Below are 27,526 nucleotides of genomic sequence, written 5' to 3'. Positions count from 1 at the left end.
TCCTATTTTTCAGGTCAGTTCCTCTCGCACTCAACGATCCTTCTCCTATCGCACTTGGGGCTATGTACCCAATCTCGGGTGGGGGTGATGATATCTCCCCCCTGACCTGGCGTCCTGACTCCTCCTTGCCGTAGCATTTGTGTTGTACCTCGTCAATCTCTAGCTGTGAGAGCAGTCCCTTCTTTCGAATGTTGGAACACTGAGCTACTAGTTGTTTCGCCGTCATTGTGGATGTTGGGTATCGAAGGGGCACGGAGAAAAGTTGTCGTACCATAGGCACGAGAAAAGTTGTCGTACCATAAGCACGAGCAGTGTGTGTGTGGCAAAGTGTTTCTGCGCAGTGTACCAGGGGCACGGAGAAAAGTTGTCGTACCATAGGCACGAGGAGTGTGTGTGTGTGTGTGGCAAAGTGTTTCTGCGAAGTGTACCAGGGGCACGTTTGAATTTACATATATACAGTATATATATATATATTAGGGGTGCAACGATACACAAAATTCACGGTTCGGTTCGATATTTTTTCGATACAAAAAAATGTTCATGCCTTTTTAATTTGTCATTTATTAAAATTATAAATATATATTTTAACTCAAAAGTACAGTTTTTAAATTTAACCCTAACCCTTGTGCGTGTTTTTTATTTTGACAGCGAATGCGCACCTGCGGACCACTTATGTGCAGCCCTGGTTATTTAGCTCATCATATTGCAGCCACAGAAATTCTTTTGTCCATAAAACCATAAAGCTGCACTTTCTTTTTGCCTTATAGTCTGATTTGTCATAACTTCTCCGTTTTGTGGTAAGCTTTTCTTTGGCTGTCACTTCTTCACCCTGACCTGTCTTATTTGGCTCAGCAGAACTAAAATATATATCTGTCTGTGAAGGTTCTCAGTCATCCAGGTCATCGTAGTCAAATATATATCCTGCTGCTTTTACACGCGCACTCACATAAGCTCAGCGATTCTCTGCGCGATCAACCTCTCACATGTTTAAGCTTGCTGCGGGAGATTTCACTTGTCATGTTTGCATAGTAAGCTAACAATTAATAAGACGATGTCAGAGGAATTGGTGCACAAATTATCATCACTCACAGATCAGTGCTGTCGCTCTCTATACACAGTTCGCACGATTGCAAAGTGAAAGCAAAAAAACAAGCGCAAATTCAAACGCGATTTCAATATGTCACATATTGACAGTGGCTCACCGATGCCAATGACATAATTACCCAGCTACATTTCTGAAAGAATGCAAACGCATTGACATATATTTTTCCTACAATAGCCCGACGGGCAGGGAAGAGATAGATTTTGGTAGCCCGACTGAAAAGATCGCTAGCCCCGGGACGTCGGGCTAGCGATATTGCGAGCCCTGTATCTGATTGAGGAATCACTCATCTTTGGAAAAGAGAGTTTATTACAGAGAAATGGCTCTTTCCAAAATAAAAGCTATACTATCCACTTCTTCTGGGCTATATTCTCAGCAGCATAAGGAGAATCATGTGCTAACAGCTGTCTAAATGACTCGGCTAAAGTTAGTAGCATGCTTGCTTGTTTTTTTTCTGCTTCCACTTGTCTTTGCACTAGGATGATGTCGGCGTAAATGTGGAGTCATATTCGTTGTGTTCCCACTAGTGCTTTCAGGTTAATCTCGTTGAAATGACCTTAACGCCACAACACGGCAAATCTCCATTAACGAGCTACCGCCGATCGCCCCGTGCATGGGGCTAGATGGCCAACATGTTAACGAGCTAACTGCGCTAACACACTAGCTCCCACCAATGTAATTGAGCATTGCATGGCACATCCAACATACTGTTTTACTTTAGTCCATGACTCGCTTACCTTCAGGGTCATACGTCACATGAAAACCAAAATAATTCCAAACGCCAGATCTGAATGAGGGTGGGGGAGGTCCATGTTGCAAGGAGAGCTTAACTTCTGTCTCGCTAGCTTGCCCTGCGCTCTTCCTTCTGACGATGCTGTCTGTGTTTCGACTACTCCGCCTAGGCTGCACTGTCGAGCCTAGGCGGAGTAGTCGAACGCAGATTCACTGAGCGCTCAACACAGACAGCATCGTCAGAAGGAAAGTTGATAAAATATAAAATATATATAGATATATATATAGCAGGCAAGGCATACATGGAACGCCATAACCAAGTGGCCGGCATAGTGTACAGGAACATCTGTGCCGAGTATAACCTGGAAGTCCCGAGGTCAAAATGGGAGATGCCCCCAAGGGTGGTAGAGAATGACCGAGCTAAGATCCTGTGGGACTTCCAGATACAGACGGACAAAATGGTGGTGGCTAACCAACCGGACATAGTGGTGGTAGACAAACAGAAGAAGACGGCCGTAGTGATCGATGTAGCGGTTCCGAATGACAGCAATATCAGGAAGAAGGAACGAGAAGCTGGAGAAATACCAAGGGCTCAGAGAAGAGCTCGAGAGGATGTGGAGGGTGAAGGTAACGGTGGTCCCCGTGGTAATCGGAGCACTAGGTGCGGTGACTCCCAAGCTAGGCGAGTGGCTCCAGCAGATCCCGGGAATAACATCGGAGATCTCTGTCCAGAAGAGCGCAGTCCTGGGAACAGCTAAGATACTGCGCAGGACCCTCAAGCTCCCAGGGCTCTGGTAGAGGACCCGAGCTTGAAGGATAAACCGCCTGCAGGGGCGTGCTGGGATTTTATATATATGATTAGTACCCTGCTCACAGCGCCAGCAGCTGGATAGCGTAGTGGTTAGACTACACGCCTTTGGAACAGAGGATCGCAAGTTCGATTCCTGCCTGGGGCGTCTGTATCCAGTAAGGGTCCTAAGGCTAGACCCCCTATGCTAAGCAAGCCTACCGCAGACATGAGTGAGACAGATAAATATGAAGGCATGCCGGCTCGGACGTCGCCCGGATCAACAAGGTCTGCGTCAGGTGTTGAGGAACCAGGGCACCCTGACGAAAAGTGGGCTACTGGAACAAGAAGGCATCGGTGGGCAAGAGACAAAAACAGGGCGTTGTTGGAATGCTACTACGCAAGTAACCCTGGCGGAAGGGGCTACATGAATAGGATGAGGGACCTATGGATATATATATATATATATATATATATATATATTATTAAATGACAATGACTCTAAATATGTCTTATATTTTTGATTCCTTAAAGTAACCGCCCTTTGCTTTGTTGACACTGCTGCAAACCCTTGGCTTTCTCTCAATGAGCTTCATAATGTAGTCACCTGAATTGGTTTTCACTTCACAGGTGTGCCTTGTCCATTTGTGAAATTTCTTGCCTTCTTGGGGGTAACATGAAGTGAAAGAAAAGCAAATGAATTTAATTGTGTTGACTTTTAACAACATGTAAGTTAGATCCTTTAAAAACTACTAATCTCTGGCTTTCCTGTCTCCCTCCCCTTACCATCAAGCAGGGCAACAGATTGCTGCCCCTCCCTGTGCCTGGTTCTGCCAGAAGGTCCTTCCTGTTAAAAGGTAGTTTTTCTTTTCCACTGTGGCTGATGTGCTTGCTCATAGGGGGTACTCTGATTGATGGGATTTTTCTCTGTATTATTGGAAGGTCTTTACCTTACAATATAAAGCGCCTTGAGTCAACTGTTGCTGTGATTTTATGAAACAAAAACTAGATTAAAATAAATATATGATAACTATGCAAATGATCTTTTATTTAAAAATAACATTCTGCCCACTTTGACTGAATAGAACCCATCAATATATTTTTTTTATTCTAAATTTTAATTCATTCTATTTAACTCAGTTTTATGTATATAAGCCACTTTATATTTTGAAGTAAAAATTATAGTGAGATCCTCAATAATATGATGATCCCCTAGAAGTGATGGGGACACTGTCTTATGATTTTATACATGTTCACTGATATTCATGTAATCCACCAGTCCAACCTAAGGTGTGACAGCGGTGGAGGTTTGGACAGCTTCCATCATGGTCATTACTTTTCTTTTCAGTTCTTATTGACACAGAGATTAGTTTCCCTCTTGAACAGGAAAGTCTGGTGTTGCCTTCTTTCTTTCCTCAGGCTCACTCTATCACTTCAGTCAACCTGCCTGCCTACTGCTGCAGCTGTAGTTCTTGATGAGCTGACGATTGAGCTTTTTGGCACAGTTACAGCCAAAAGACTCCCTTCTTTTGAGCTTTTGTAATCTGCCATTCACTCAGTTTAAAAGAAAGAAAGAAAAAAAATCATTGTTTTAAACTCTGCAATGAAGCAAGAGACTCTTCTCAGGCCACACCCTTGCGGAGTCACCTGTACATGAGGTAAGCGAGACAAACTTCTTGTCAGACCAGCTGGCAGCAGATAAGAAAGACAAGCCTGCTCTACAGGTCTGTCAGGGGGAGCTGACAGCAGGGAGCTACCTGCTAAAACACACATCCTTTTTTTCTTCCTTTCGCTCTCTATTGAAAAGAGCCAACCATTGTTATGAGTGCATACAGGCCTGTAATACTGTGTGTGTGGACAAAGGCAGGCCTAAACTGCCGTATTCAAATCCACTGGGTAGGTTTGTGCTTTTAGTGGTCTGGAAATAAGAGATCTGATTGTCCTTCTATTGCGTATGCATCCTCATTCCATTACTCCCACATCTGTCATATACCATTGCTGTACGATGACAGCTGCTGAGTATCTTCACTTTCAGTGGTGCCGAGCTGTCTGTGACCAGTCATTCAGTCACAGCTATTGTGGTTTGCATAAAATATTACAGCAATAAATTGAAAACAAATAAAAAGCGGGCCGCAAACAACCCTACCAAGCTGTACGTCTTTTATTGTTCATCTGAAAGCCTGGTGTTAATTTCCATCCCTAACTTTTGTATCAGTCTTAACTGTGACTCATCCCAGCATGAAAAATACTCGGGGCCTCTTCCCCTCATGTGCGATTCCAGATAGGCATGCGCATATGCGTGTCACTTTGCCCATCACTGTGTAACGCTGAGAGGTATGCTTGCTCTGTAATCAGCTGCTGCAAAAAGATGCAAATTATGAAGACACTCCGTCATTTCTTCCAAAATACCCGCACGGTGATCGTGCTGCAGTGGCATGCAAAAGTGACATAACAGTGACTTGAGACACAGAAGAGATGAGCGAACGAGGAGTTAAGGGGAAGAAAGGAAGCTACTGAAAGTTTCCTCAAACAAAATATCGGAATTTCTTATTCACTTCCACACTATTAAGGTTACAATGAAAATGGACTGGTTGGCTTTTAAACTGTAGAACATTTCTGCTCAGATATTGTTGAGCAAAAGAAATAGAAAGATTAATATCTGTTTAACAACAAGACAGCAAAATTCCAATAAAATGATCCTGAAACGTTTTATGTTGTTGCTCATCCTCTGGAGACAACACTAAGAAGATTCATCCTGGAGGCTGTCTCATGAGCCAGTTCTTGGAAAGCCCCGCAGCACATTTCTGTTGTGTCACCATGAACACATGACACATGCACACTGGCCCAACAGACTTGTGTATCTGAAAAGGGAGACTTGGAGTCTGTATATAAACAACTTTGCTAGCAGGAGATCCACGACTTCAAACATGATAAAACCAACCCCCACCACAGTTAGCGTAGCGGCTAAGGGAGCTGATGAGACATTGTGATTAGCTCTGCTGGGTCTTTGTGTCAGTGTTAAAATACAGCTTACACCTCCTCCTGTTTTCTTGACATAAACAGTTGTTGTCAACAGACCTGCTTTATACAACTGGTCTCGTGTTGACGTGAATAATTTAGCATTGTTTTTCAAACATTATCATCTGTACGTGACCGTACATACAGTGCTGTGGAAAGTAGGCTATTTGGCCCCTTTTTGGTTTTTTCTTCTTCCTTTTTTTCATATTTGTCACACTTACACTTGTCAGCTCATCAATCAAATTCTAATACTAGACAGAGATAACGAAAGTAAATGCAAAAATGCCGTTTTTTAATGTTCATTTTATTCATCAAAGGCGAAAAAAACTATCCAACCTATTATGTTGTCCAAGTGTGGTGAAAACCACTGCTGACCATGAAGGAACCAAAGGCTCGTCTCACATTTACCAAAAAAACATCTTGATGATCACTAAGACTTTTGGGAAAAATATTCTGTGGATTGCCGAGACAACAACTGAACTTTTTGTAAGGTTTCAGTCCCATTACACATGGCATAAAACGAACACGTTTCATAAAAAGAATATCATACCAACAGGCAAACATGGTGGTGTTAGTGTGGAGGTCTGGTGCTGCTCCCTAGCAGGAAAAACAGTTACTAGAATTAGGAGACAATTAGTTTTTCACACAGGCCCAGATAGGTTGGATAGGTTTTTTTCCCCCTTAATAGATGAACTCATCATTTAAAAACAGCACTGAATTTACTTGAGTTAGCTTTGACTAATATTAACATTTATTTAATGATCTGAAACATGTGGGTGTGACAAATATTCCAAAAAATTAACCCAAGAAGTGGACAAATACTTTTCCATGTCACTGCACTTTAATTGAATTGCTTTCTTTTTCAGTGTTTTTAGGTAGGTTTTTTAGGAAGATCAAAAAAAAGGTTTTTACTCTTTTCAGTGATTCAAGTATTTCTATTGTCATTCCAACAGATGCATACATGTACAGGGGCGGAGCGTGGGGGTGGCTTACGGGGCTTAAGCCCGGGTTGTTTTGTCAGAAGCCCGGGGTATTTTGGAGTGTAATTTTTTCATAGTTAGATGCCTGGCTGACAACTGTATAAAACAAAAAGTACACACAATATTCGAAGCACATAGTGCACACTGTGGGAATTTATGACTGTGCGTGAATCCCCCCTGATATTGGTATGATCCGAGCTCAGGCACTAAGCGACTGAGCGAGGGGGCGGGGCAGCTGCTGCCCGTGAGTGCGCTGTTGGAGAGACGGAGCCAGCCATACTAAGGAGAGCTTAAGTTTGAGCAGGTACCAAAGCAAATCATTCGTACCGTACAAATAATGTAAATATGACGGTGCATCACGAAAGATTGATATGAAACTGATCACTAGACTAATATTATTTTACTTGCTCTTCAAGTGAATCAACAAATGGCGAAATGAAAAGCCGAACAAATGCTAATTTTTTAGAGAGTCTTAGCTTACGTGTGTTTATTTCATATTTTCAGTTCTTACCCTCCCCGACTAAATCGGTTTCAGTTATGTACTGAAATATAAGAATGGGCATTAGAGGCTTCTTTCAAAGAAAAAACTCAGGTAAATGTTATTTTATATATTATGCTTTGTATGTTGTTCAGTATATTTCTATGCAAAACAAGAGGGATTTCAGTACACAGCAGGATATTCACATTTGTAACCAGATATTTACACTTTAGGGAGAAAACAAAACATTTTTACTGTACAACATCAATTTAGAGTAAACTTTTGTTTTAGATAAATATTGAAATATATTTTGAATTAGTTAAATGTCACAATAAAGAGAGACAGAGCTTCTGTTTTTTATCACTTTCATTAAATTTAGGAGTACATGTACACTAAGTTTATTGTTAATTAATAAGAAACTCCAGACGATTCGATTCTGAGCTGAAGAAGCTTCTGATAGGTTAGTAGAGTCCATGTGAGTAAATTGGTGGCACAGCTGTGGATGCATATAAGGCAAAACACAAAGCCTGTTTCTGTGACATGGGAAAATCAAGAGATGTCAACCAAAACACCAGGAAAAGAATTGTGGAGCTCCATAAATGTGGCTCAAGTTTGAATACAATTTGGTGCCATTTACAATTAAAAAACACAGACAGTTTCTCTCTTTACTCTTAAATTTAACAAATATGTTTTTATATTTATCAATCTAAAAAAATAAACATTTAGTCTGATTTGATGTTACAATTAAAAAAGTGTTTGTGTTTTGATCTGAAGAGTTTGTAAATATCTGGTTTCAACTGTATATTTGATGATTGTCAGCACAAAGAGGGAGAGAGAGGAACAGACAGGGATGGAGAATGAGGACAGAACAGAGATGAACAAGAGCAGGTGAGACACACATGTTAGTCAAATGGTTGCTTACCAAAAGTATCACTGTATCATAGGTACTCATGTATCTCGTACCTAGTGTTTCTTTTTAGGTTTGCTATTTTTCAAATTCTGTATTTATTAAGTTCTGCAGGCTTGTTTGCACAACAAGGCTAAATAATTATATAAACTTTTCTCAATCTAAATATTGTACTTTGGTAGAATTAAATAAATAAGTGTAGTGCAGGTCTATGATGATTTTTAGTGCTGCTATCATCTAGTTCTGATTGTGGTTCTGTCTTGGTTAAGTCCTCAGTAATCCTGCTTTTGAACTGTTGTAGTCCTGTTTTAATTCTGGATCAGTTCTGCGTCTGGTTGAATTGGGGTTTAGTCCCTGTGTCTTGATACAGCCCCGACTTCGTTCTGTCTTGCTGCTCAATTAAAAAACTAGTTTAAGGTGTCCTGCATGTGTGATATATATATTTCCCTATATGAAGTCATTCTTTTTTGAACAAAACTCAAAACAGAGCCTATTAATCTTTCAGTCATTTCTACCCCCCCCCCCCCCCCCCCCCCCCCCCTCAAAAAAAAAAAAAATCCCACATGCATACTACCCTTTAGGGCTAAGCCCCGGGTGTTTCAAATGTCTGGCTCCTCCTCTGTACATGTATACACATGAGGAGAAATAAAAGTCAACAAGAACACAATGACAGCAATAAATCCAAAGACAAGGGAATAAGAAACATATTTACAGTGCAGCAGTAGCAGTTAGTGGTAATAAAAGTCAGTTTTCCACAGTAAAAAAACAAAACACACTAATGCTTTCTCATATCTGTTATACATGGTACAATGAAACTTGTTTTAATTTTCTCTTAAGATAAAAACAGCAATAAATAAATAGAATGACTAGGTAAGTAACAGATAGATAAGTAATTATAGATAAAATAAACTTAGCAGGAAACTTAGTAGCATATTATATATATTCCTCTTGGGTTTTTTTTTATATTCCTGCTGTTTCTACAGGGCTATTCTATTCTACTGGGAAAGATGTGAGTGCAACTGGAAACATTACAGTATGTGTCTGATCACTGCATTGAAAATTTCCCAAAAAGCAAAAACATGGGTCCTACTCAGTGATTTGAATTTGTCGGGCTGAAGCATGCTGACTACAGCAAAATGTGGCCACACAAGAAGAACACAATGACAGCAATAAATCCAAAGACAAGGGAATAAGAAACATATTTACAGTGCAGCAAGATGTGAGTGCAACTGGAAACATTACAGTATGTGTCTGATCACTGCATTGAAAATTTCCCAAAAAGCAAAAACATGGGTCCTACTCAGTGATTTGAATTTGTCGGGCTGAAGCATGCTGACTACAGCAAAATGTGGCCACACCCACCTGGAAGGCAGCCACGCCCCTACTGAGGCAAAAAAAAACAAACATTTCAAGCGAGTTAAAAGACAGAATTGGTGAATTAGTCACAGAGACCTCACCATTTTTTTAGAGTTTAAATTCGAACATTTCTTTTGTTAAAAATCTTTCTGTTTAAACTGTCTTTTTTCTAGATACTTGCACTAATTTAATTATTTTTTATCTACAACTTTTTTTTTATGGCATTTCATTTTTAGTTTACTTTGTTTTATATCCAGTACTGTGTGACCAAAAGGCGATTTCATAAATTAACATTACTTGTTTGCTTTAAGAAGCAGCCACAAGTGGCCATTCCAGGAACTGCAGTTTGCAGCACTCATGGCATGTAGAAGGACAATTTTTTTAAATAATATTCTCTATATATATATAACAGAGGCATTATTTAGTTAAAAACAAAACAAAAAATCTCAAGTTGGAATCAGTATAAAATAGTTCTTCTAGTGTTACCACTTTTACTCCAAAAATATGCAAACACTTGAGGTTACACCAGCCAATTAGGCAGAAAGAAACTGATACACTGTTTTCTGACATCTCTTTTTCACCTTCATTGTAAAGATGCCCCAAACACGTAGACGCGCTTTTGTGATGGCGGTGGTGACACAAAAACATCTTGAGTAAGCCGATTTACTTTCTGTGAGTAATCCGTCACTCTCTGCTGAACAAGTCCAGGCACGGCATATTGCTCTCACAAAAAGAGTGACTGAAACACACAATCTAGCTATTTATCTATTGTCCTTGACCTTCCAGACCACATCACGTCTTGTCAAACCTGTCCTTACAAGTCTGGGGACTGTGAGCGTTTACATGTAGGTTTACCTATATTTTTGTTTATATTCTTGCATTTCTATTAACACTACATGTGCACATAGTGGTATCTGTACACGCGTGTCTGTTTGTGCGAATCAATATACTTGTCAACAAGGGGGCTTGGGACAATGAGGGTTGTGTTGACTTGCATCACACTCTCACTTGCTTCACTGCCATCATATGTGGATGTCACAACACCCCCTCCCTCCTCTCCTCATCCCCCAACGCCACTGTGAGAACACCTCACCCCCTTGATTCCCAGACGCGCACACACCCAATTCACAGACTCACATCCAATCAAATTGCCTAGTTCCCATATGCAAATGACTATCATATTCCCTCCTAAAGTTAACTGTCACTTTTTTAAGGATTTGAATCTAAAACACTGATGTAGTCCTGCCTCTATTTATCTGTCTGCTCCATCTCCAGCTTTGCTACAGATTAAGATGCGACTCGATAAGCAAGATAAAAACAAACTCGCGTTAGTATCAGTTACTTATAATTCATTTGACACTATATTACTCAATACTGTTTAATACGCTGGCAAGATCATCACATTTCCATCACTCTGTATGTTGCCTTTTCTATAAGTTTGTCAGAAAAGTTTGGAAAACACTTTGGTGGCTGGTTTAATACACATCCAGTGTGTATTCACACTTTATAATGATTCATGTAGTCACAGTCGCTGAGCAAGACGATCAGTCTCACATACAACCACAGACTCTTTTAATTCAAATTGGAAAGCAGGCGTTAGGCTCACGCATCTTCATTCTCTATTCAGTTGAGTGTGGCACTGAGTAAATGATTACTCAGTGAAGACTTTGGTTCGAATGCATGTGTATTTCATCACAGATACAAGTTTAGGCACTGGAGACTGGTTTCACATACAACACATGAGCTCATCTTTACGCACAAATAACAAAATGATTTAAAATTTACAATTTAGGACGCCTTCCTGCTGTCAGTATTCAGTGTGTCTCCCCCGGGAAGCACCTTGTGAACCATTTGTAATTACAAGGGTTTCACCATCGATTATTCATAAAATCTGGTTTAATTTTCATTTAAGTTGGCTAAGTTTTGATGTAACTTGACTGACTCATATTTCTCTGGGTTCGTGGGAACAGTTAAGAAAAGTGTGTGGTTTCACTGAAGATTTAGATAACGTGTCCCAGTACTTTTGGACTAGTTTCTACTAGCCCAAAAGTAACATGGAAAGGTAACAGAATCATTATACTTGTTTTGATTGAGATAAATAAGACCCATACATAGACAGAATAAGCACTTATTAACAATACAGTTAAAAAGTGAATTATTTTTTTGATCCCCTCTTTGTGTCACTGATGCCTCCAGCCCCCCACCCCCCTCTAACTTCTGATTAAGATCTGTGCAAGTCCAAAGTGTAGACAATGGTAGAGTGACTAAACTAATAACATACAAGGTTTGTGCTCAAACTTCTCATGTGATTGTTGTTCACACTGAGTGATCACTTCGAGTGCAAGCTAGAATGTTTTGTGAAGCTTGGCCCTCCCTGTAAACAAAGCATGACCTTTCTCGTATATTAAGTTTTCTTTCGCAAGAAAGACGTGTTGATGCAAACCATGCCTCAATCACAGCAATTTTAAGAGGATCTTCAAAGAAGCATTAAAGTGACAATCCAAAATGGAATATCCTACAAAAGCTAGACCTGAATATTTGTGTGTCCATAACACAAAAAAGGCAGGGCTGTGGCTTCTCTGAGGTGGGTCTTTCTGCATCCAGCTTCTTCTTTGTCTAATTCTCTGTCCTACGAAAGACTGAATACACTGAATTAAATGGCGTGAATAAAAGAAACCCAAACTTCTCTTGAAAAATGACAAAAACACATTTCAGCATATCTTAAGTGTGGAAAAATAAACAAATAAACAAAAAACTTAATTCGGGGACGGGTACTTGATTTTTCCAAAGGGCCACATGAGAAACTGGGACTATTGTGGAAGTCCACACCAATAAGCTGATTTCACTTCTTCTCAGTATTATTATTCAGTGTGGTTGTTGCACTCTTCTTTTAGTGTGTAACAAACTGCTGCCAATCATTATTATTATTATTATCATTATTATTATTATTATTATTATTATTATTATTATTATTATTATTATTATTATTATTAAGCAGAATATAGTTCAGCTTATTGGAGTGGTCCTCCATAACAGTCCCAGTTTCTCACTATATTGTCCAATCAAATGTGTTTAACAGCACTTTCCTGTGAACTGTTCAGCATGGTGGAGGGAGCATCATGGTTTGCGGCTGCTTTACCTCGAATGCCCGGGAATCACCGAGAACAAAATTGAATTCTGATTTTTATCAAAACATTTTACAGAAGAGTGTCGGGACAGCCCACCATGACCTGAAGCTTAGAGGACGGTGGCTGTTGCCCTCTGGTATATGCAACAAGTTCATGAAAACAAGCAAAGAAAAGATTTAAAATAATGTTTTTATCCAAGTGGTGACTAGATTGGAAGCATAAAACCTGAGATGAAGGCAGTTCCTGCTGAAGGAGGTTGTGAAAGTTACTAAAGTAAAGACTTCCTCTGCTTTTTTTCAGTTTATACTGTGAATGATTACTCATTCTGTTCATGAAAACTACACTTGTACTGTATGTGAGTCATAGTTTGGTCAGACTGTTGTTGCCTGTAATTGAGTATTATATGAAAATACTTACTTTGGCACCTTTTTTGGATTGATACAGAGCTGCTGATATTTCTTTATTGCAGCTCTAATATACACACAAATATAACACATTTATTAGGGTGTAACATTAGCATGTGCTATTTCAACAGCATAGTAGTATCACATAAGATGATTCACATAAATTTGTGTGCAAACTTCAGCTTTGAGCACCTTGGCACTGAGAATTTCACATAGTGTGCTCTGCTTATTGTAGCATTAATTATTCATCTACGAGTTGATTTTCATGCCATGTTTCCATGTGAGCACTGCAGCTCGGAGCCTTATATTATCTGCTGTAGTTTTTGTTTCATGATGAATATTTGCTATCAGTCAAGAAAATCCCTTTTGCTTAATAATGATAAAGAATAAATGTCACAACATGGATGTGGATGCAGTGAACAAACAGCATCACATTACATGCAGGCCTTTCTTCTTTTACACTACATAAAAAAAATCAATAAAAATACTGATTTTGCTACTTTGTCACAGCTTAAGTGTCCTGCTGTTATCCTGAGCTGTGAAGGGGCGATAGTGTCTGGGTGTTTGAGGGTCATCTGTGGTAATAACGAGCCTTGTGATGAGGCCCATTTGAAGTGCTAATCATCTCATTTCGAAAGCAGCGTGCACCTTTATATGCACACTCCTTTGATCATATGTGATTGTTGATGGTCACTCTGAAGTCATTTTGTCCCTCTTGATAGCTGCAGATTCACTTGCAGGTTAAAACTCAGCATGAACAAAAAGAAAGAGTTGCATTTGATAACAAGCTGAATGGCTCACGTGCCCATAGAAATGACAAGTGCAAAAGGAGCAATGCTCACGTGGCTGTGGTGATGTATTATTACCCATGTATAACTCAACTATCCAACATGAATATTAAGCCCAGCACATGCATATGCATGGAGAAGAACTTATGCTGTTGACTGTGGGACAGAAATTATCGTTGCTGCCTCCAGGCAAAGCCAGAGTCGAGAACTGGGACCTTTCCTTATTGGCTTTGCTTGACATCGAAACTGGCAGTTGTGTTTTTTTCAATGCAGTGTTCTGCACACTGAATGTGACTGACAGGTTGTTTTTGCTCTACAAAACACATCAATATAGATACTGCACGGAAAACAATGATTACCATAGTAATTTAAGCATTTAATAGCTTGTTTAGTTTAAGAACGCTGCAACTCTGTCATGCACATGTCTCAAAATTTAGACCAAAGGCAACAATAACAGGAGCAAAAAAAAAAAAAAAGAAGAAGAAAACAATTATAATCACAACAGTCAGCTTTCTGTCTGTGTGAAAGAGAAACTACAAGCACTGCCAAGTTCAAACTGCCAATTTGGATGACCGAGGAAGAGCAGCGGTGAGCCAATAGGCTTTGTCCCCAGCTAGGCAGACCTGTTGGTGCACCTGCTGATTCCCAGGCCTCCTTGCCAGGCTTTGACTACAGTGAAACCAACCTGAGTGAAACTGGCTCAGTGCCAGAGGAAGAGCTGGTTGACTACTGTTGACACAATCGCTAAAAGCAGGGGATCCTGGAAGGCGGACCAGCCCTCACTGACAGGACGAGAAAAAAAAAAAAAGATGACTAACCATGAGAAGAGAGAAGAGGGCGGAGAAGAAGAAGGGTACAGTTCAATGATCTCCTGGGAACCTGGAACCTGTCCGGCATGGCCTTGACGATTGCTCAATCAATACTACACAACCTCTTAAGTGTTTCTGTTTGCATCATAGGCGAGCGGATGAAACTTCTGACATGTTTTTTGTATTATAGTGAAGGACTTTGCAGAACATTTTTCACTTTTAATGACTGACTGGAAAGCAATCATAGCTTTTTGAAGAAGAAAAGAAAGAAAGAACGAGTGATAAATAACACTGGATGAGATAAGGAGTCTCACGGCCTGCCTCAACTGAGGTCTGCTACCCTTCAAGATGTTAAAACCCATAGTGCTTCTGACCTACAGCTGCCCTTACACACACACACACACACACACACACACACACACACACACACACACACGCACACACACACACTCTCACACACACACTCTCCCATCACAATGCCTTCTAATGTTCCTATTCAGTCTCACGCCTTCCTTTTGTGTCTCATCTTCAGCGCATAACACGATTCTCATTATTACACGCAAGCGTTAGAGCACAGATCCTCCAGCGACGACTCTATGGGCTCCTCAGTCTTACAAATATCACAGACGTATCAAAATCTAAGGAATAAAATAATTAACAATTACTGAACGACATGAGGCAAAGCATGCAGCTTTGAAACGGCAACAGCAAGATCTACTGCAGACATCTGAATAAAATCATTTCAAAATGTGCTGTACTTGACAAAATCTGATACTGGACAAAAAGAAGGAAAAACCTTGGTGGATATTAAGATAACCCTCACAATAGTGAGATTAGTCATACTGCAAACAGGCTTTTCTGGGCTTTCCATTCACTTTTCAACTTCTGCTTCTTCCTGCTGACTTTCTATTTGGATCGTAATCACTGTGCAGTAATTCTTACTTTAACTGCTATAAAGAATACACATGTCCATCTTAAAAAAAATTATCTGTCATTTATCTAATAGATTCGATGACTCAAAGAGGACTGATTAATATCTAGGCCACTGCATATCAGTACATTTCCTTTCCATTAGCTATTCTACAAGTTAAGTGTCACAGATCTTTGATATTACAGTGCCAGTATATAATGATGTATTTCAGAAGGCTTTATGTATTTCTCGTTCACGAGGTGTGATCACAAAGCAGTGTCTGAAGACAGAGGCAGTGTCAAAATCTGCTTCAAACTGACCCGAAGGTTCATACGAAGGGTAACCGCCCGGCCATGAGAGCTGGGTGTCCTGTTACAACCAATTTTTATTCAAAAACAGCAGGAGCTCCAAAACAGCCCCACAGGTGAGGTGCACGAGCGGGAGCTCACTTGTCGTTATTTCAACATTCATCAGGGTAAGGATGTCAGCACAAACGTCTTACATTAACATCCTGAAGTGCGTGAGGGAGAACATTCCGGAAACCATCTGAACTCACTTCTAAAAACCACTTTCTCAAGAACATTGAGACCCAAATTTGGATTTGTATAGATAAACAAATTCTCATTCATAGTTTCTTACTGTTAGTTTCTGACTCACCTTTGCAGCTTATATAAAAATGATGTCGTCTAAATGCAACAGGCCATGAAAAGCTGTAAAGCTACATTCTCTGATTCTAAAAAGGTTATATCTCTTGCAAGTTTTTCTTAAACTGTGATCATGTGTAACGCCTGTTTTATTCATTTTTGCATATGTCTTTGTACACAGGTGTCTCTCAAAAAAGAGATCTCAATCTCAATGAAAACACCTGTTTAAATAAAGGATTTAATAATAATATCTGTAGTTTGTGTCAGCTTGCAATCGCAATAGCACAGGAGGGATTTTGTATTGGGTTTGTCTTTTTTTCCTTTTTTGTTAGCCATATCAACGCAATCTTTGTTGACCGACAGATTTGCCTGCAATTTGATCCACTTCCTGAAAATGAAAATCATGTTTTATTGATTGCAGTTTTGACACACCGGAAAAGATTCAGAGCCCAGAAGCGCACAAGTACAAATACTGAAAATGGCAAAGATGTGCACAAGATCCTAGATCTATTTTTTCAGATAAAGGGGTAGTTAGGCAGGCAGGTAGGTAGGCAGAAACTTTATTGGTCCCCCATGTTACAGCACCTTAATAAAGAAAACAAACAATACAGTCTAAAATAAATAAACAACATGGTTGAAGTAAAAGTGCCATGTGCGCACACTGAAGGTTTTAGACTGTGATATAGTGATATAATCAAATATCGTAGCGTAAGACTGAGACTGTAAGAACCTTAAATGTGGGATTGGTCACACCTGTATCAGGTAAGGCTTTTGAGGTTTATGGACCAGTCGTCCCAATGTTTTGATCACACTTCTTATTAGGTGCCAATTTCTGGCAGTATCTCTCGCCATGCTAATATAAATGCTCTGCTATGTTTTCCAGCAGCTGCTGCCCTTAGCTGCTGTTTGAAGCTGGGCAGGTAGCATGCGGTCACCTTTTAGAGTCTTTAGCGCCATACATAATATTAAACTGTGGGAGGTGGAAATAGTGAACACTGATTTGGATGATAAAGCTTTGTGTTTGTCACTGAAAAGCACCCACACTGTACAAGATCATCATTTAAACCATTGCTCATATGGAATTATTTGTAAGAGCAGCTTTAATCTTTCTATGGACCTCTGTGACTGTTGTCAGTGGTCATGGCTAACACCAGCTGGTTACTGAGAGTTCATGTGTGAAAGCGCTGTCACGCTGTCAGATTGCAAAACACCAGCTCCCTTCTGTGACCTCTCCACTGCATGAGGTCAGTAGGCCAAGAGTGAGATGTCCCGTGCTTCCCTATCAATAACAGACGTTCAAACAGAACCCTGACAGATTTCCACATGACGGACTGCCCACTGACTAATGGCAAACAGATTTCTGAAGTATTGGGGTGAACGCGTTTTCATATGCTCTCGCTCACTGCTCTGAACAAAGGCACTTCTCATGCTTTCCTCTGTCATGTTCACCCTCAGTTTGCTTGGCGACACTCCGTCCACGTTTATTTTTCTGCAGCTCGGGCTTAAAAACGAGTACAAGAGATTCCTTTCAGACAAAAGCATGCTTTAAAGTCTGTAATCAATGTTCTGTGCTCCACCGCTAGTGTTTATTCTCAATCAGTGCATTTGATTCAGTCATTCTCCCCCGAATGTCACTCTCCTGTGTCATTTTGGAAAAAGGCCTAATCAAGTCACAGCATGGCACTGCCAGTACCCATTAACAGTCATGTGGATTGCATTGGAACTGATCGAGCCGACGCACAGCTGGAGCCCAGAGGTTGTTTATCATATGTTTGGGCTGAGGGTGGTTCAGGAAAACTACCCGGTGTGATCCTGGGGACCTTTCGGGCACCCTGCAGAGAGCAGTGCTTCGGCTTTTTACAAAGTTTTCCTTCGCATCACACCACATAAACAACTGTGAATTGCAAATGCAGACTACTTTTAAAAAATATATACATAACACAGAAGATAGATGAGCTTCACTTCATTTATTGGCATCACATCACTCCATGTAAAGGACACACAGCTTTAGATCAGAAGGTGGTTAAGATTAATGGTGATTTGGTAATGATACAAAATATAACAAATCTGTAGAGTACATTAATCCTGTTAAAACTTGTGCCTCGTGTGATATTTCATAAACATACGCGCGATGATAAGACCTGTTTTTAACAAACAGAACAGTTTAAACATTTAGTTGACTTCCACGAGAAGCATAACAAAATATACAAAAGTTTACACCCACCAGATAACAAAACACTGGAGTGCAAATGTAAGTTGTTTTCATTCTTACACATTTGTCACAGGTACAAGCTTGTTTTTTTAAAGTGTATTTACCTTACACTTGCATTCACACATAGGCTGTTTAGCAACCCCTAACTGTACACACGGGAGGATTTAAGCAGCGTATTGAGCCAACAAAACAAAGAAGAGGCAAATAAGAAAGCCGGGATGAAGATGGTTGGTGGTAGGAAGTCGGGATCCCTGCAGTGCTAGCTTTCACAGATGCAGATTGATGAGGAGAGGGGAATAAAAAGCCAAAGGTCACTGGTCTCTTGCAACCTTTTACCTGAAGACGAGGAGATTTACAAACTAGCTCCTCGGCCCGACTCGATGTGTCACAAACAAAATCTCCCTCTGTGTTTTCTTTATCAATTGTGAATCAGGAAATAAACACCGGCTTGATTAGAAGTGTCAGCTGACCTTAAATGGGGAGGACAGAAAATAGCAACAGAAAAACCAGCCTGGGGAGATTTGCACGCAGGTAAGAATGCGGCAGCTCACACAGCAAGGTGAACTCACAGCTGCTTCATATAAATCGCTGGTGCAGTCAGGCAGTGGGAACACAGCAGCTAAGTGGCTAACGCCCATCTGCTCAAACACAGACCCGACACTTTCCGTTTCTCTATCTCTCTCTCTATCTCTCTCACAAGCCTACATTAAAAGGCAGAGCACCATGCAAATTCACAGCTTTACATGAAGACCTGGTCTTTTCTCTTTTCTCTCCCTGTGCCTGCCCGAGCTTGATCTCTTCATCTCCCCACACTGAAGTGTCAGCTCACACCGTCCTATCCTCTCAAGGGGGCGCAGGCTATGTGAACCAAATCAAACATGTAAATGTAATGTAAACAATACTGTTGTCCCGGGTCAATGTGAGAACGACCCAGAATCCTCTCTGTAGTCACTGCTGATGTTAGCTCAGTGCTCTCAATCGTGTCTTTTGTTTCCCCATTTGGCATCCCACTGAAAATAAGCCAAATCATTAAAAAAAAAGGAAACAGTGCTATGTGGCCACATACTGAATATGTGATCGAAGTGAAAGTAGGAGAATCAAATAAATAACAAGGTTCTGTCCACAACCCACAGGGTCGACAATCACAAGGAGTTCAGATGAAGCAGAAGAACTTCTTCCAGCTACACCTGGAGAACGCTTTGGTTCGCCTGTCAGAAAACCTCCTCTTCTTGGTTTTACGCGTTTTGTTCTTTATGGCAGCGAAGATGGCGGAGTCAAAGGCCTCCTTTAAGTTCTTCTGCGTGAGCGACGAGCACTCTATGTACTCCGTGGCTCTGATCTTCTCCGCCATGCTCCGGGCCCGGGAGCTCAGAACCGGCTTGACGTTGGATCGGTCCAGGTTGATGAGGACGTTTACGTCCAGCAGCAGGTCAGACTGAGTCCCTATGAGAATGATGGGAGCAGTCGGGTTGTTAGAACGGATCTCTGGTACCCACTTCTTGGTGATGTTGTGAAACGAGGTGGGGTTGACCATGCTGAAGCACAGGAGGAAGACATCCGTGTGGGCGTAGGACATAGCACGGAATTCGTCAAACTCCTCCTGTGTGGAGACAGAGCGAGGGTTAATGCCGATCAAAGTGAGTACCAAGTCTGAGTCACTAAATAAAGATACGCCATTAACATTCAGTTTGAAATCCTGTCAGTGAGTCACACAGTGGGTTAAGCAAGGATGTGACGGTCTGTACTTTCATAGCTCATATCATTAAATTCAAAAGGGTCTCATCAGTGGATAATTTGGTATTTTGTGTCAGCCTTAAATGAAACTCTTGATTCAAGTGTAAAGGCATCCATACCTGGCCAGCAGTGTCCACAAGCTGAACTTTGACAGGAGATCCGTCAATTTGGACCTGACCTGTTAAAAACCACATCAGTCAGTCAATTTACAGTAAACACAGTAACCAATTCAAACATCAGAACATGCAGCTCGTGCACTCTGGTGCCATTCCACTTCCAACATAACTTGCCACTCAATGTAAATCTGTGCTGTCATTAAAAACTAAAAATCATCACTCACCGGAGAAGACATCAAAGCCCGTCTGCTTGTACTCTGTCGGATATCCGTTGGAGGTGTAGCTGATGATCATGCTGGTCTTCCCGACGGCTCCGTCTCCGACCAGCATACAGCTGATGACAGCGGGATCGAGCTCATCCTCCCGGGTCAGCCCGCACGCAGATGGGACTCGGGACTCGTGGTAAAAGTAATCCATGTGAGGTGGCATGTCGAGCCGAACATTAAACCTCTGAATGCAAACTCTTCTCCGTCCCGGTCGCAGCGACACTAGATACCGTAGGTTGCCTCTCTCTCTGACACATACCACCAGACTGACTGTAGAAGTACGACTGAGGAGCAACATGTGCGGGGTGGGACGTATTTAGGGTAACTACTGTGCTCAGACAGGTTGTGATTTGCATAGACACGCCCACTGACAGAAGAATAACAACAGCTTTCTCTCAGCTTTTCTCTCTATTAGCTAGATATATAGATTAGCTTGTTTTAATAAAGCCCATATTAGATTAGCTTGTTTTAATAAAGCCCATATATATTAGACATTCATTGAGGAGAAAATATTATATACAAATTCTTTGCCGTCTGTAAGTTAAAAATGAAAAGTATCCGATACTTGAACAACATGTAAATGACAAAAGCGCTCAGGATTTATTTATATTTTTTCTAAGCGTCTAAATATAATCACTTTTGGACGAACTACGCTCCCTGGTGTTTACAAGATAGCATTGCATTCAAAGTGGTCACATGATTCCATGTGTCACCTGATTATCACGGTCTACCCTGCGTTCTGTACGCGGAAGCTAAGTTAGCTGGTGTGAGAAAACGAATGATTGAAATTTCCTCTCTTCGTGTGTTAATGCTGCAGAATAAACGCGTCTGTTGTGCTTTTTTGTTTCTTAACTTAGACACACGCGGAGAAAGGAAATACGTTACTGCAGCTTTAACGGGTAAATTTGTGCTAGCTGGCTAGCTACCTGCTAGCAGGTTTTCTTTCCCACCCCATGTTGGTTTAGGGTTGGCTCCTGTCCTGTATTGTTAATCCATTCAATAAGTGAGCTGAGGCACTTTTAACCATGGCTTCAATTCTCGATGAGTACGAGGATTCTCAAAACATCCGGCAAAGTGCGCAGCAGCACAGCCGCCTGTCAAGCACCAACATCGGGATAACCCATTCTGGTAGGTCGCCCTCTTCGTTTTTTTTAAAGCTCCTTGCTAAGATGCAGTGGGGAATATTTGGCTGATACAGACATTTATATTCTCAACGTTAGGCTTTGTCAACGCGAGGCTTGAAGAAGAGAAGCCGATATTCAACAAGCAGAGGATTGATTTCACCCCACCTGAGAAGATAAATCATCTGGCTGTCTGCAACAATCAGCTGTGCATGAGTCTGGGAAAGGACACCCTGCTAAGGCAAATAGCACAATGACATGCAGTTCAAACGCTCACTGCTGTTTGTATGGCTTTGATTAGTTTCATTGGGTTTTGTTATTTTATTTTGTAATTTACCGTCATTAACCCATTTTGTAAAAACATGGAGGTGCAGTTTAAAATGTAAATCAAAAATGTTTTGGATCAGGGACGTGTTTACCACACTGCTGTATTATCTTTCATTTAAACAACTGTCTGCCAGTGTGGGAGAGGAGCTGATGCTGTTGGGAAATCAAAAACGTTTTCCCATCTGTGCTCGGCATTGAATTTCATCTGCATACAGCAGCTCATGGACTTCTCGTTTGAAAAGTGTTTTTAATCTCCCACACACTGTCACTACACAGCTATGCCCGTGGAATATGTGAACAATGACGTTTGGCATGCTTAGCATTGTCTTCCTGAAAGAAGTAAGGCCTAAGTTTAGAAGATACTGTATGGTTAATATGTTGGACCCTAAACTGAATGTCTCTCTGCAACAGCCCAGAGATAGACTGGTCACCTGTCCAAAGTGTGCTCCATCATTTGCCCTGTGACAGCCAGAATAGGCCCCAGTCCGATCACAACTGTGAATTGGATATGCAGAAGAAAATAGATGGATAGAGCATTTCTGTTTTTTTCAGACCTCAAATTCACAATGGGCACAAGCTTCCTAGTTTTAAACATTTGTCAGGTTGTGTTTACGCTTGCTTTAGTTTAGCTGTATTCTGTTTTTATTCACATTTTTACACAGCGTTCTAACTTTGTTGTTAAGACAGCTGTATTATTCAGCACATCAGTTTCAAGATATTTTGTTCTTTTGTGTAGGATTGACTTAGCAAAACCAGATCAACCAAACCAGACTGAATTAGGAAGGAAAGATGACAGTAAAGTGCACAGACTGTTCTTGGACCCAACAGGTGAGATAAACCATAATAGTTTTCAAAATATTGTTTATACATCATAAATGGACTGCTAATTACTATCGAACATTCTTGTTTATGCAGATATTATATATTGTTGTATAATTGGAGAAATAATTGATTTTGATTAGTCATTGTGTATTCTGAGGTGATTCAGCATTCATACATAAGTACTGTAATATTAGCAGCCACAAACCTCAATGCACAGCGAGTCTGAACTTGGATAAAGACAACAGTTTCATATGATAAAACAATTAGACAAAAATGTCTGGCAGTGCATCAATCTATAAATCATCATCATCATCATATATAAATGCTATGTCACAGTTATGACTGCTTAACAACAGCTATAACCTCCTCCATATTTTCCGTTACAGGCTCCCATCTGCTGATCAGCTTGAACACCAGTGAGTGTCTGTACCTCAACAGGAACACCCAGAAGGTGCGCAGTTTGTCCCGCTGGAGAGGCCACCTCATCGAGAGTGTGGGCTGGAACAAGCTGCTGGGCAACGAGACCAGCACAGGACCTATCCTGGTTGGCACAAGTCAAGGCATCATTTTTGAGGCAGAGATCTCTGCGAATGAGGGCAGCTTGTTTAACACCAATCCAGATCAATACTTTAGACAGGTGAGAAAGTGATTACGTCTGCTATTTAGCACATGATAGCCACATCTGCTTTGTAAGTTTTAACTGTTCAAACTGTATTATAAGCATATACATTTAATGCACTTGTGGAAACAGAAGAAAATCCTGATGTAGTTCATTTCTTCCTCTTGATATAATTGATAACATCCTGATGTAGGTCCACTCTGTGGAGGAGGATGGCAAACCTGCTCCAGTCTGCTGTTTGGAGGTCGAGCGGGGCCTAGAGAACAAGTACTTTATCATAGCTACCACACGCAAACGCCTGTTCCAGTTTGTGGGTAAGGTAGCCGAGGGGTCGGAGCAGCAAGGCTTCAGTTCCATCTTCAATCAAAATCAGGACTTGCTGCCCAGTTTCCAGGAGTTCCCAGTCAATATGGGACACAGCGAGATCACCTTCTACACCCCTAAGCTGCGAACGTCCCCCAAGGCGTTCGCCTGGATGATGGGTAATGGAGTTCTTTATGGTCAGCTTGACTACGTCAGGCCTGATTCCCTGCTGAGTGATGTGCAGGTAAATGTCAGTCAGCGTGTGTGAAAACTTTTTAACATTTTTCTTAGTAATATCTCATCCTTGCTGTGTTTATGTGTCATATACTATCTCCACATCTCCTCTTTCACAAACAGGTGTGGGAATACACTCCAGACATTGACCTTAATCAAAACAAGCCTATCTCCATTGTGCTGACACAGTTCCACTTCCTGCTCTTGCTTCATGACCGAGTTAAGGCCATCTGCACTCTGAACGGGCAAGTGGTTTACGAGGACTTGTTCCCAGATAAATTTGGCAGCCTCAAGAAAATGATCAAAGACCCAGTTGGCGGGTTGGTGTGGATCTACACTGAGCGGGCAGTTTTTCGATATCACATCCAGCGGGAGTCCAGGGATGTCTGGCAGATGTACATGAGCATGAATAAATTTGATCTGGCCAAGGAGTACTGTCGCGATCGGCCTGAGTGTATGGACATGGTGCTGGCAAAGGAGGCTGAGCACTGTTTCCAGAATAAACGCTATCTGGAGAGTGCCATGTGCTATGCACAAACACAGAACTATTTTGAAGAGATTGCTCTCAAGTTCATAGAAGCCAAACAAGAGGAGGCCTTAAAGGAGTTCTTACTGAAGAAGTTAAACAATCTCAAACCCAGTGAGAGAACTCAGATCACCTTGTTGGTCACCTGGTTAGCTGAGCTCTACTTGAATCGCCTCGGCCAGCTGGAGAGTGATGGCAACAGCGTCATTTTCAAAGAAACCCGTGACGAGTTTCGTCAGTTCCTTGGCAGCTCCAAGCACAGAGACTGCCTGTACAACAACCGCTCCACCATCTACGATCTGCTGGCCAGCCACGGCAACGTGGACGACATGGTTTACTTCTCAGTCGTCATGCAGGACTACGAGAGAGTGATATCCCACTACTGCCAGCACGACGAGTACAGTGCTGCTCTGGATGTGCTCTCTAAGCACTGTGACGAAAAGCTTTTTTACAAGTTCTCCCCGGTGCTCATGCAGCACATTCCCAAAAACGTGGTGGACGCGTGGATTCAGATGGGCAAGAGGCTGGACCCAAAGAAGCTCATCCCAGCTCTGATGAACTACAGCCAGATGGGCAGCACGCAGCAGATCAATGAGACCATCCGCTACATGGAGTTCTGCGTTTATGAGCTGATGGTAACAGAGGAGGCCATCCATAACTACTTGCTGTCGCTTTATGCAAAGTACAAACCAGACTCTCTGCTGTGGTATCTAGAGCAGGCAGGCACACACGCCTCAGAGATCCACTACGACCTCAAGTATGCTCTCAGGCTGTGTGCGGAGCATGGCTACAGGCAGGCCTGTGTGCTGGTTTATAGGATTATGGAACTGTATGAGGAGGCAGTGGATCTTGCTTTAGAAGTAAGTAATGTATATTAATGGATCAGCAGTGCTTGTAAAGAAGTGGTGAACATATGTAAATCATTGAAATGTTGTGTCACTTTTTTTCTTTTTTCTAGATTATCAAAATTATAGACAGCAGTTGGCGATTTCAATTGTTGCACTGTTTTTTGTCGTTTTTTTAATTGTCCGCAGGTAGACGTGGACTTGGCCAAGTCCTGCGCTGACCTCCCAGAGGATGATGAGGAGTTGAGGAAAAAGCTTTGGCTGAAAATCGCCAAGCATGTGGTGCAGAAGGAAGAAGATGTTAAGAAAGCCATGAACTGTCTGTCCAGCTGCAACCTGCTCAAAATTGAAGACATCCTTCCTTTCTTTCCAGACTTTGTCACCATCGACCACTTTAAGGCCTGTAATAAGTAGGATGTTCGTTTTTTTCCCTCAGTGTGTGTGTTTTTACAGTAAATTGAGCGGTCGGGTGAGACCTGATCTCAGTAATCACATTCTGTGTATTCATAAGTAGAATCTTTAAGCAGTGGGCAAGGTTTTAGGCACTTTTTTCTTTCTATTTGTAGTAGGTGATGAATATCCAGATTGGGTGATACTGGCTGGCATCTGCATTCACAAAGACACAAAATAGTGTACTATTTCAAATGAAGGTTCTTAATGCTCTGTTCATCATGGTTTCTCAGGAGGCCATCTGCCTTTCGCTGGAGGAGTACAACCAGCACATTGAAGAGCTGAAGCAGGAAATGGAAGAGGCCACAGAGAGCGCAAAACGTATTAGGGAAGACATACAGGAAATGAGGAACAAGTATGGTGTAGTGGATTCCCAAGAAAAGTGTGCTGCTTGTGACTTCCCATTGCTCAACAGGCCCTTCTATCTGTTCCTCTGTGGGCACATGTTCCACAATGACTGCCTGTTGCAGGTAACTTGCTGCACACAGGAATATTTCACTTTTTATTTAATTCAGTCAGTAATCAATCTGAATATGTCCTCTGACCTTTTTTTTTTCTCCTTCTACGTTTTTTTTTAGGAAGTGACTCCTCATTTGTCGGCCTTCAAGCAGAATCGCCTGGAGGATCTTCATAAAAAGCTGGCAGCAACCACGCAATCATCCAAATCGCGCCACCGTCCAGCACCAAAGGATGAGGGTGACACATCAAGCTTGGGCAAGGCCACTGCGGGCACAAGCCGTGAGCAGATAAAATCAGACATTGATGACATCGTCGCATCCGAGTGCGTATACTGCGGCGAACTGATGATCAAATCTATCGACAAGCCTTTCATCGATCCGCAGAAATTTGAGGAGGAGAAATCCAGCTGGCTGTGAACAAAGACTTTTTTTTCTCTTCGTTACAAACTCACTATCTGTCAGCGAAAGTGGATGATCCACAGGACAGACACATTAAGCGGAGACATGCCGATATCCTGTTGGTAGTGCCTACTGCTGAACACTTAATCAGCTTCTGTCCTCTAGAAACTGCACTTGTTTTGTTGTCAGTATTTGAAACTGAACATTTGCACTAGGAGTATGTAGTGAAGAACATAGAGAAGACATAAACCAACCTGATCTATGCTTGTGCTAGAGTTGTATACTGCATACATGTGCCTAAACCTCAGATTATATATAAGGATACAACTGCTTTACACTCATTTCTAGCTGTTAACTGCATTATGTTGTGTATTTGTTCGATTCAGTGAAAACACAAAATGCACTAACAAAATATCTGCCTGTCCTAAGCTCGGTTTCTTCTCTCCAATTAATGCATCTGTGTTCATCTAAACATTACATAACATATTGGCTATTTTTGAGTTCAGCTATGGCACAGTACAGCTTCTCAGTTATGACAGATTTTGTTTTTTGTTTTGTTTGTTTTTTGACTTGGCTTAAATGTAAAAAATATTTAACAAATCATTTTATGTTTACTGTGGAAAATGAAAAGCCCTGTGCTTCATCAAAGTTTCTCAAGACTGCAGTTGACTACTAACAGCCCAGTAAGTTAAAGGAAGATATGAAAAGAGCAGCATAAGTGAAAAAGATGCAACTGGTGATTTTGTGTAAACTGCATTTTAACAGGAAGATCTGAGTTTAAGTGATTGCAAATGCACGTGTCATTGTTGGGTTCGCTGCCTGCCAGTTTTTGGAAGTTTTTCTTTTCTTTTAAGTTACAATTGTCAGGACAGGATCAAGATTTGAGAGGCTGACAACTGGTACTATAATCCAAACACAGATGACAGGAAGCTAATGTGCCTAGAGTGGTGGACTTGCCATGTTCAATAAACAGATGTGCAAGAATTTTCCTGTATATTTAATTTTATTGTTGCAAAAAACGAATTATTGTTTCTGTTAGTTTTAATTTCTC

The 27,526-nt window shown here is 41.2% G+C and overlaps 2 protein-coding genes across 2 annotated transcripts; one reads left to right on the top strand and one right to left on the bottom strand.

Annotated features, from left to right (window-relative positions):
* Positions 1-17,991: 17,991 nt before the first annotated feature.
* Positions 17,992-20,730, bottom strand: rhov (ras homolog family member V). The gene is made up of 3 exons (XM_026142397.1): positions 20,330-20,730; positions 20,109-20,167; positions 17,992-19,855 (listed from the first exon to the last, which is right to left on the bottom strand). Exons 1-3 carry the CDS (start codon positions 20,667-20,669, stop codon positions 19,409-19,411), a joined length of 846 nt encoding a protein of 281 aa, XP_025998182.1. The 5' UTR covers positions 20,670-20,730; the 3' UTR covers positions 17,992-19,408.
* Positions 20,731-21,093: 363 nt separating this feature from the next.
* Positions 21,094-27,459, top strand: vps18 (VPS18 core subunit of CORVET and HOPS complexes). The gene is made up of 9 exons (XM_026142396.1): positions 21,094-21,499; positions 21,592-21,733; positions 22,556-22,647; positions 23,028-23,278; positions 23,454-23,807; positions 23,921-25,183; positions 25,358-25,567; positions 25,852-26,088; positions 26,197-27,459. The coding sequence occupies exons 1-9, from the start codon at positions 21,397-21,399 to the stop codon at positions 26,491-26,493; spliced, it is 2,949 nt and encodes a 982-aa protein (XP_025998181.1). The 5' UTR covers positions 21,094-21,396; the 3' UTR covers positions 26,494-27,459.
* The last annotated feature ends 67 nt before the right edge of the window (positions 27,460-27,526 follow it).

The sequence above is a fragment of the Astatotilapia calliptera genome, chromosome 15 (assembly GCF_900246225.1).
Source record: "Astatotilapia calliptera chromosome 15, fAstCal1.2, whole genome shotgun sequence".
NCBI classification, from domain to species: Eukaryota; Metazoa; Chordata; class Actinopteri; order Cichliformes; family Cichlidae; genus Astatotilapia; species Astatotilapia calliptera.
Note: the sequence above shows the minus strand (reverse complement) of the source record. Positions and strands in the feature narration are given on the sequence as shown.

Bases quoted from the DNA above. Each gene is read 5' to 3' on its own strand.
- rhov (XM_026142397.1), bottom strand. From the start codon at position 20,669: ATGTTGCTCCTCAGTCGTACTTCTACAGTCAGTCTGGTGGTATGTGTC. The intron at 20,168-20,329 runs GTGAGTGATGAT...GGTTTTTAACAG, and splicing joins GGGCTTTGATGTCTTCTCCG to GTCAGGTCCAAATTGACGGA. The intron at 19,856-20,108 runs GTATGGATGCCT...GTCTCCACACAG, and splicing joins TTGTGGACACTGCTGGCCAG to GAGGAGTTTGACGAATTCCG.
- vps18 (XM_026142396.1), top strand. From the start codon at position 21,397: ATGGCTTCAATTCTCGATGAGTACGAGGATTCTCAAAACATCCGGCAA. The intron at 21,734-22,555 runs GCAAATAGCACA...TCTTTTGTGTAG, and splicing joins GGAAAGGACACCCTGCTAAG to GATTGACTTAGCAAAACCAG. The intron at 26,089-26,196 runs GTAACTTGCTGC...GTTTTTTTTTAG, and splicing joins ACAATGACTGCCTGTTGCAG to GAAGTGACTCCTCATTTGTC.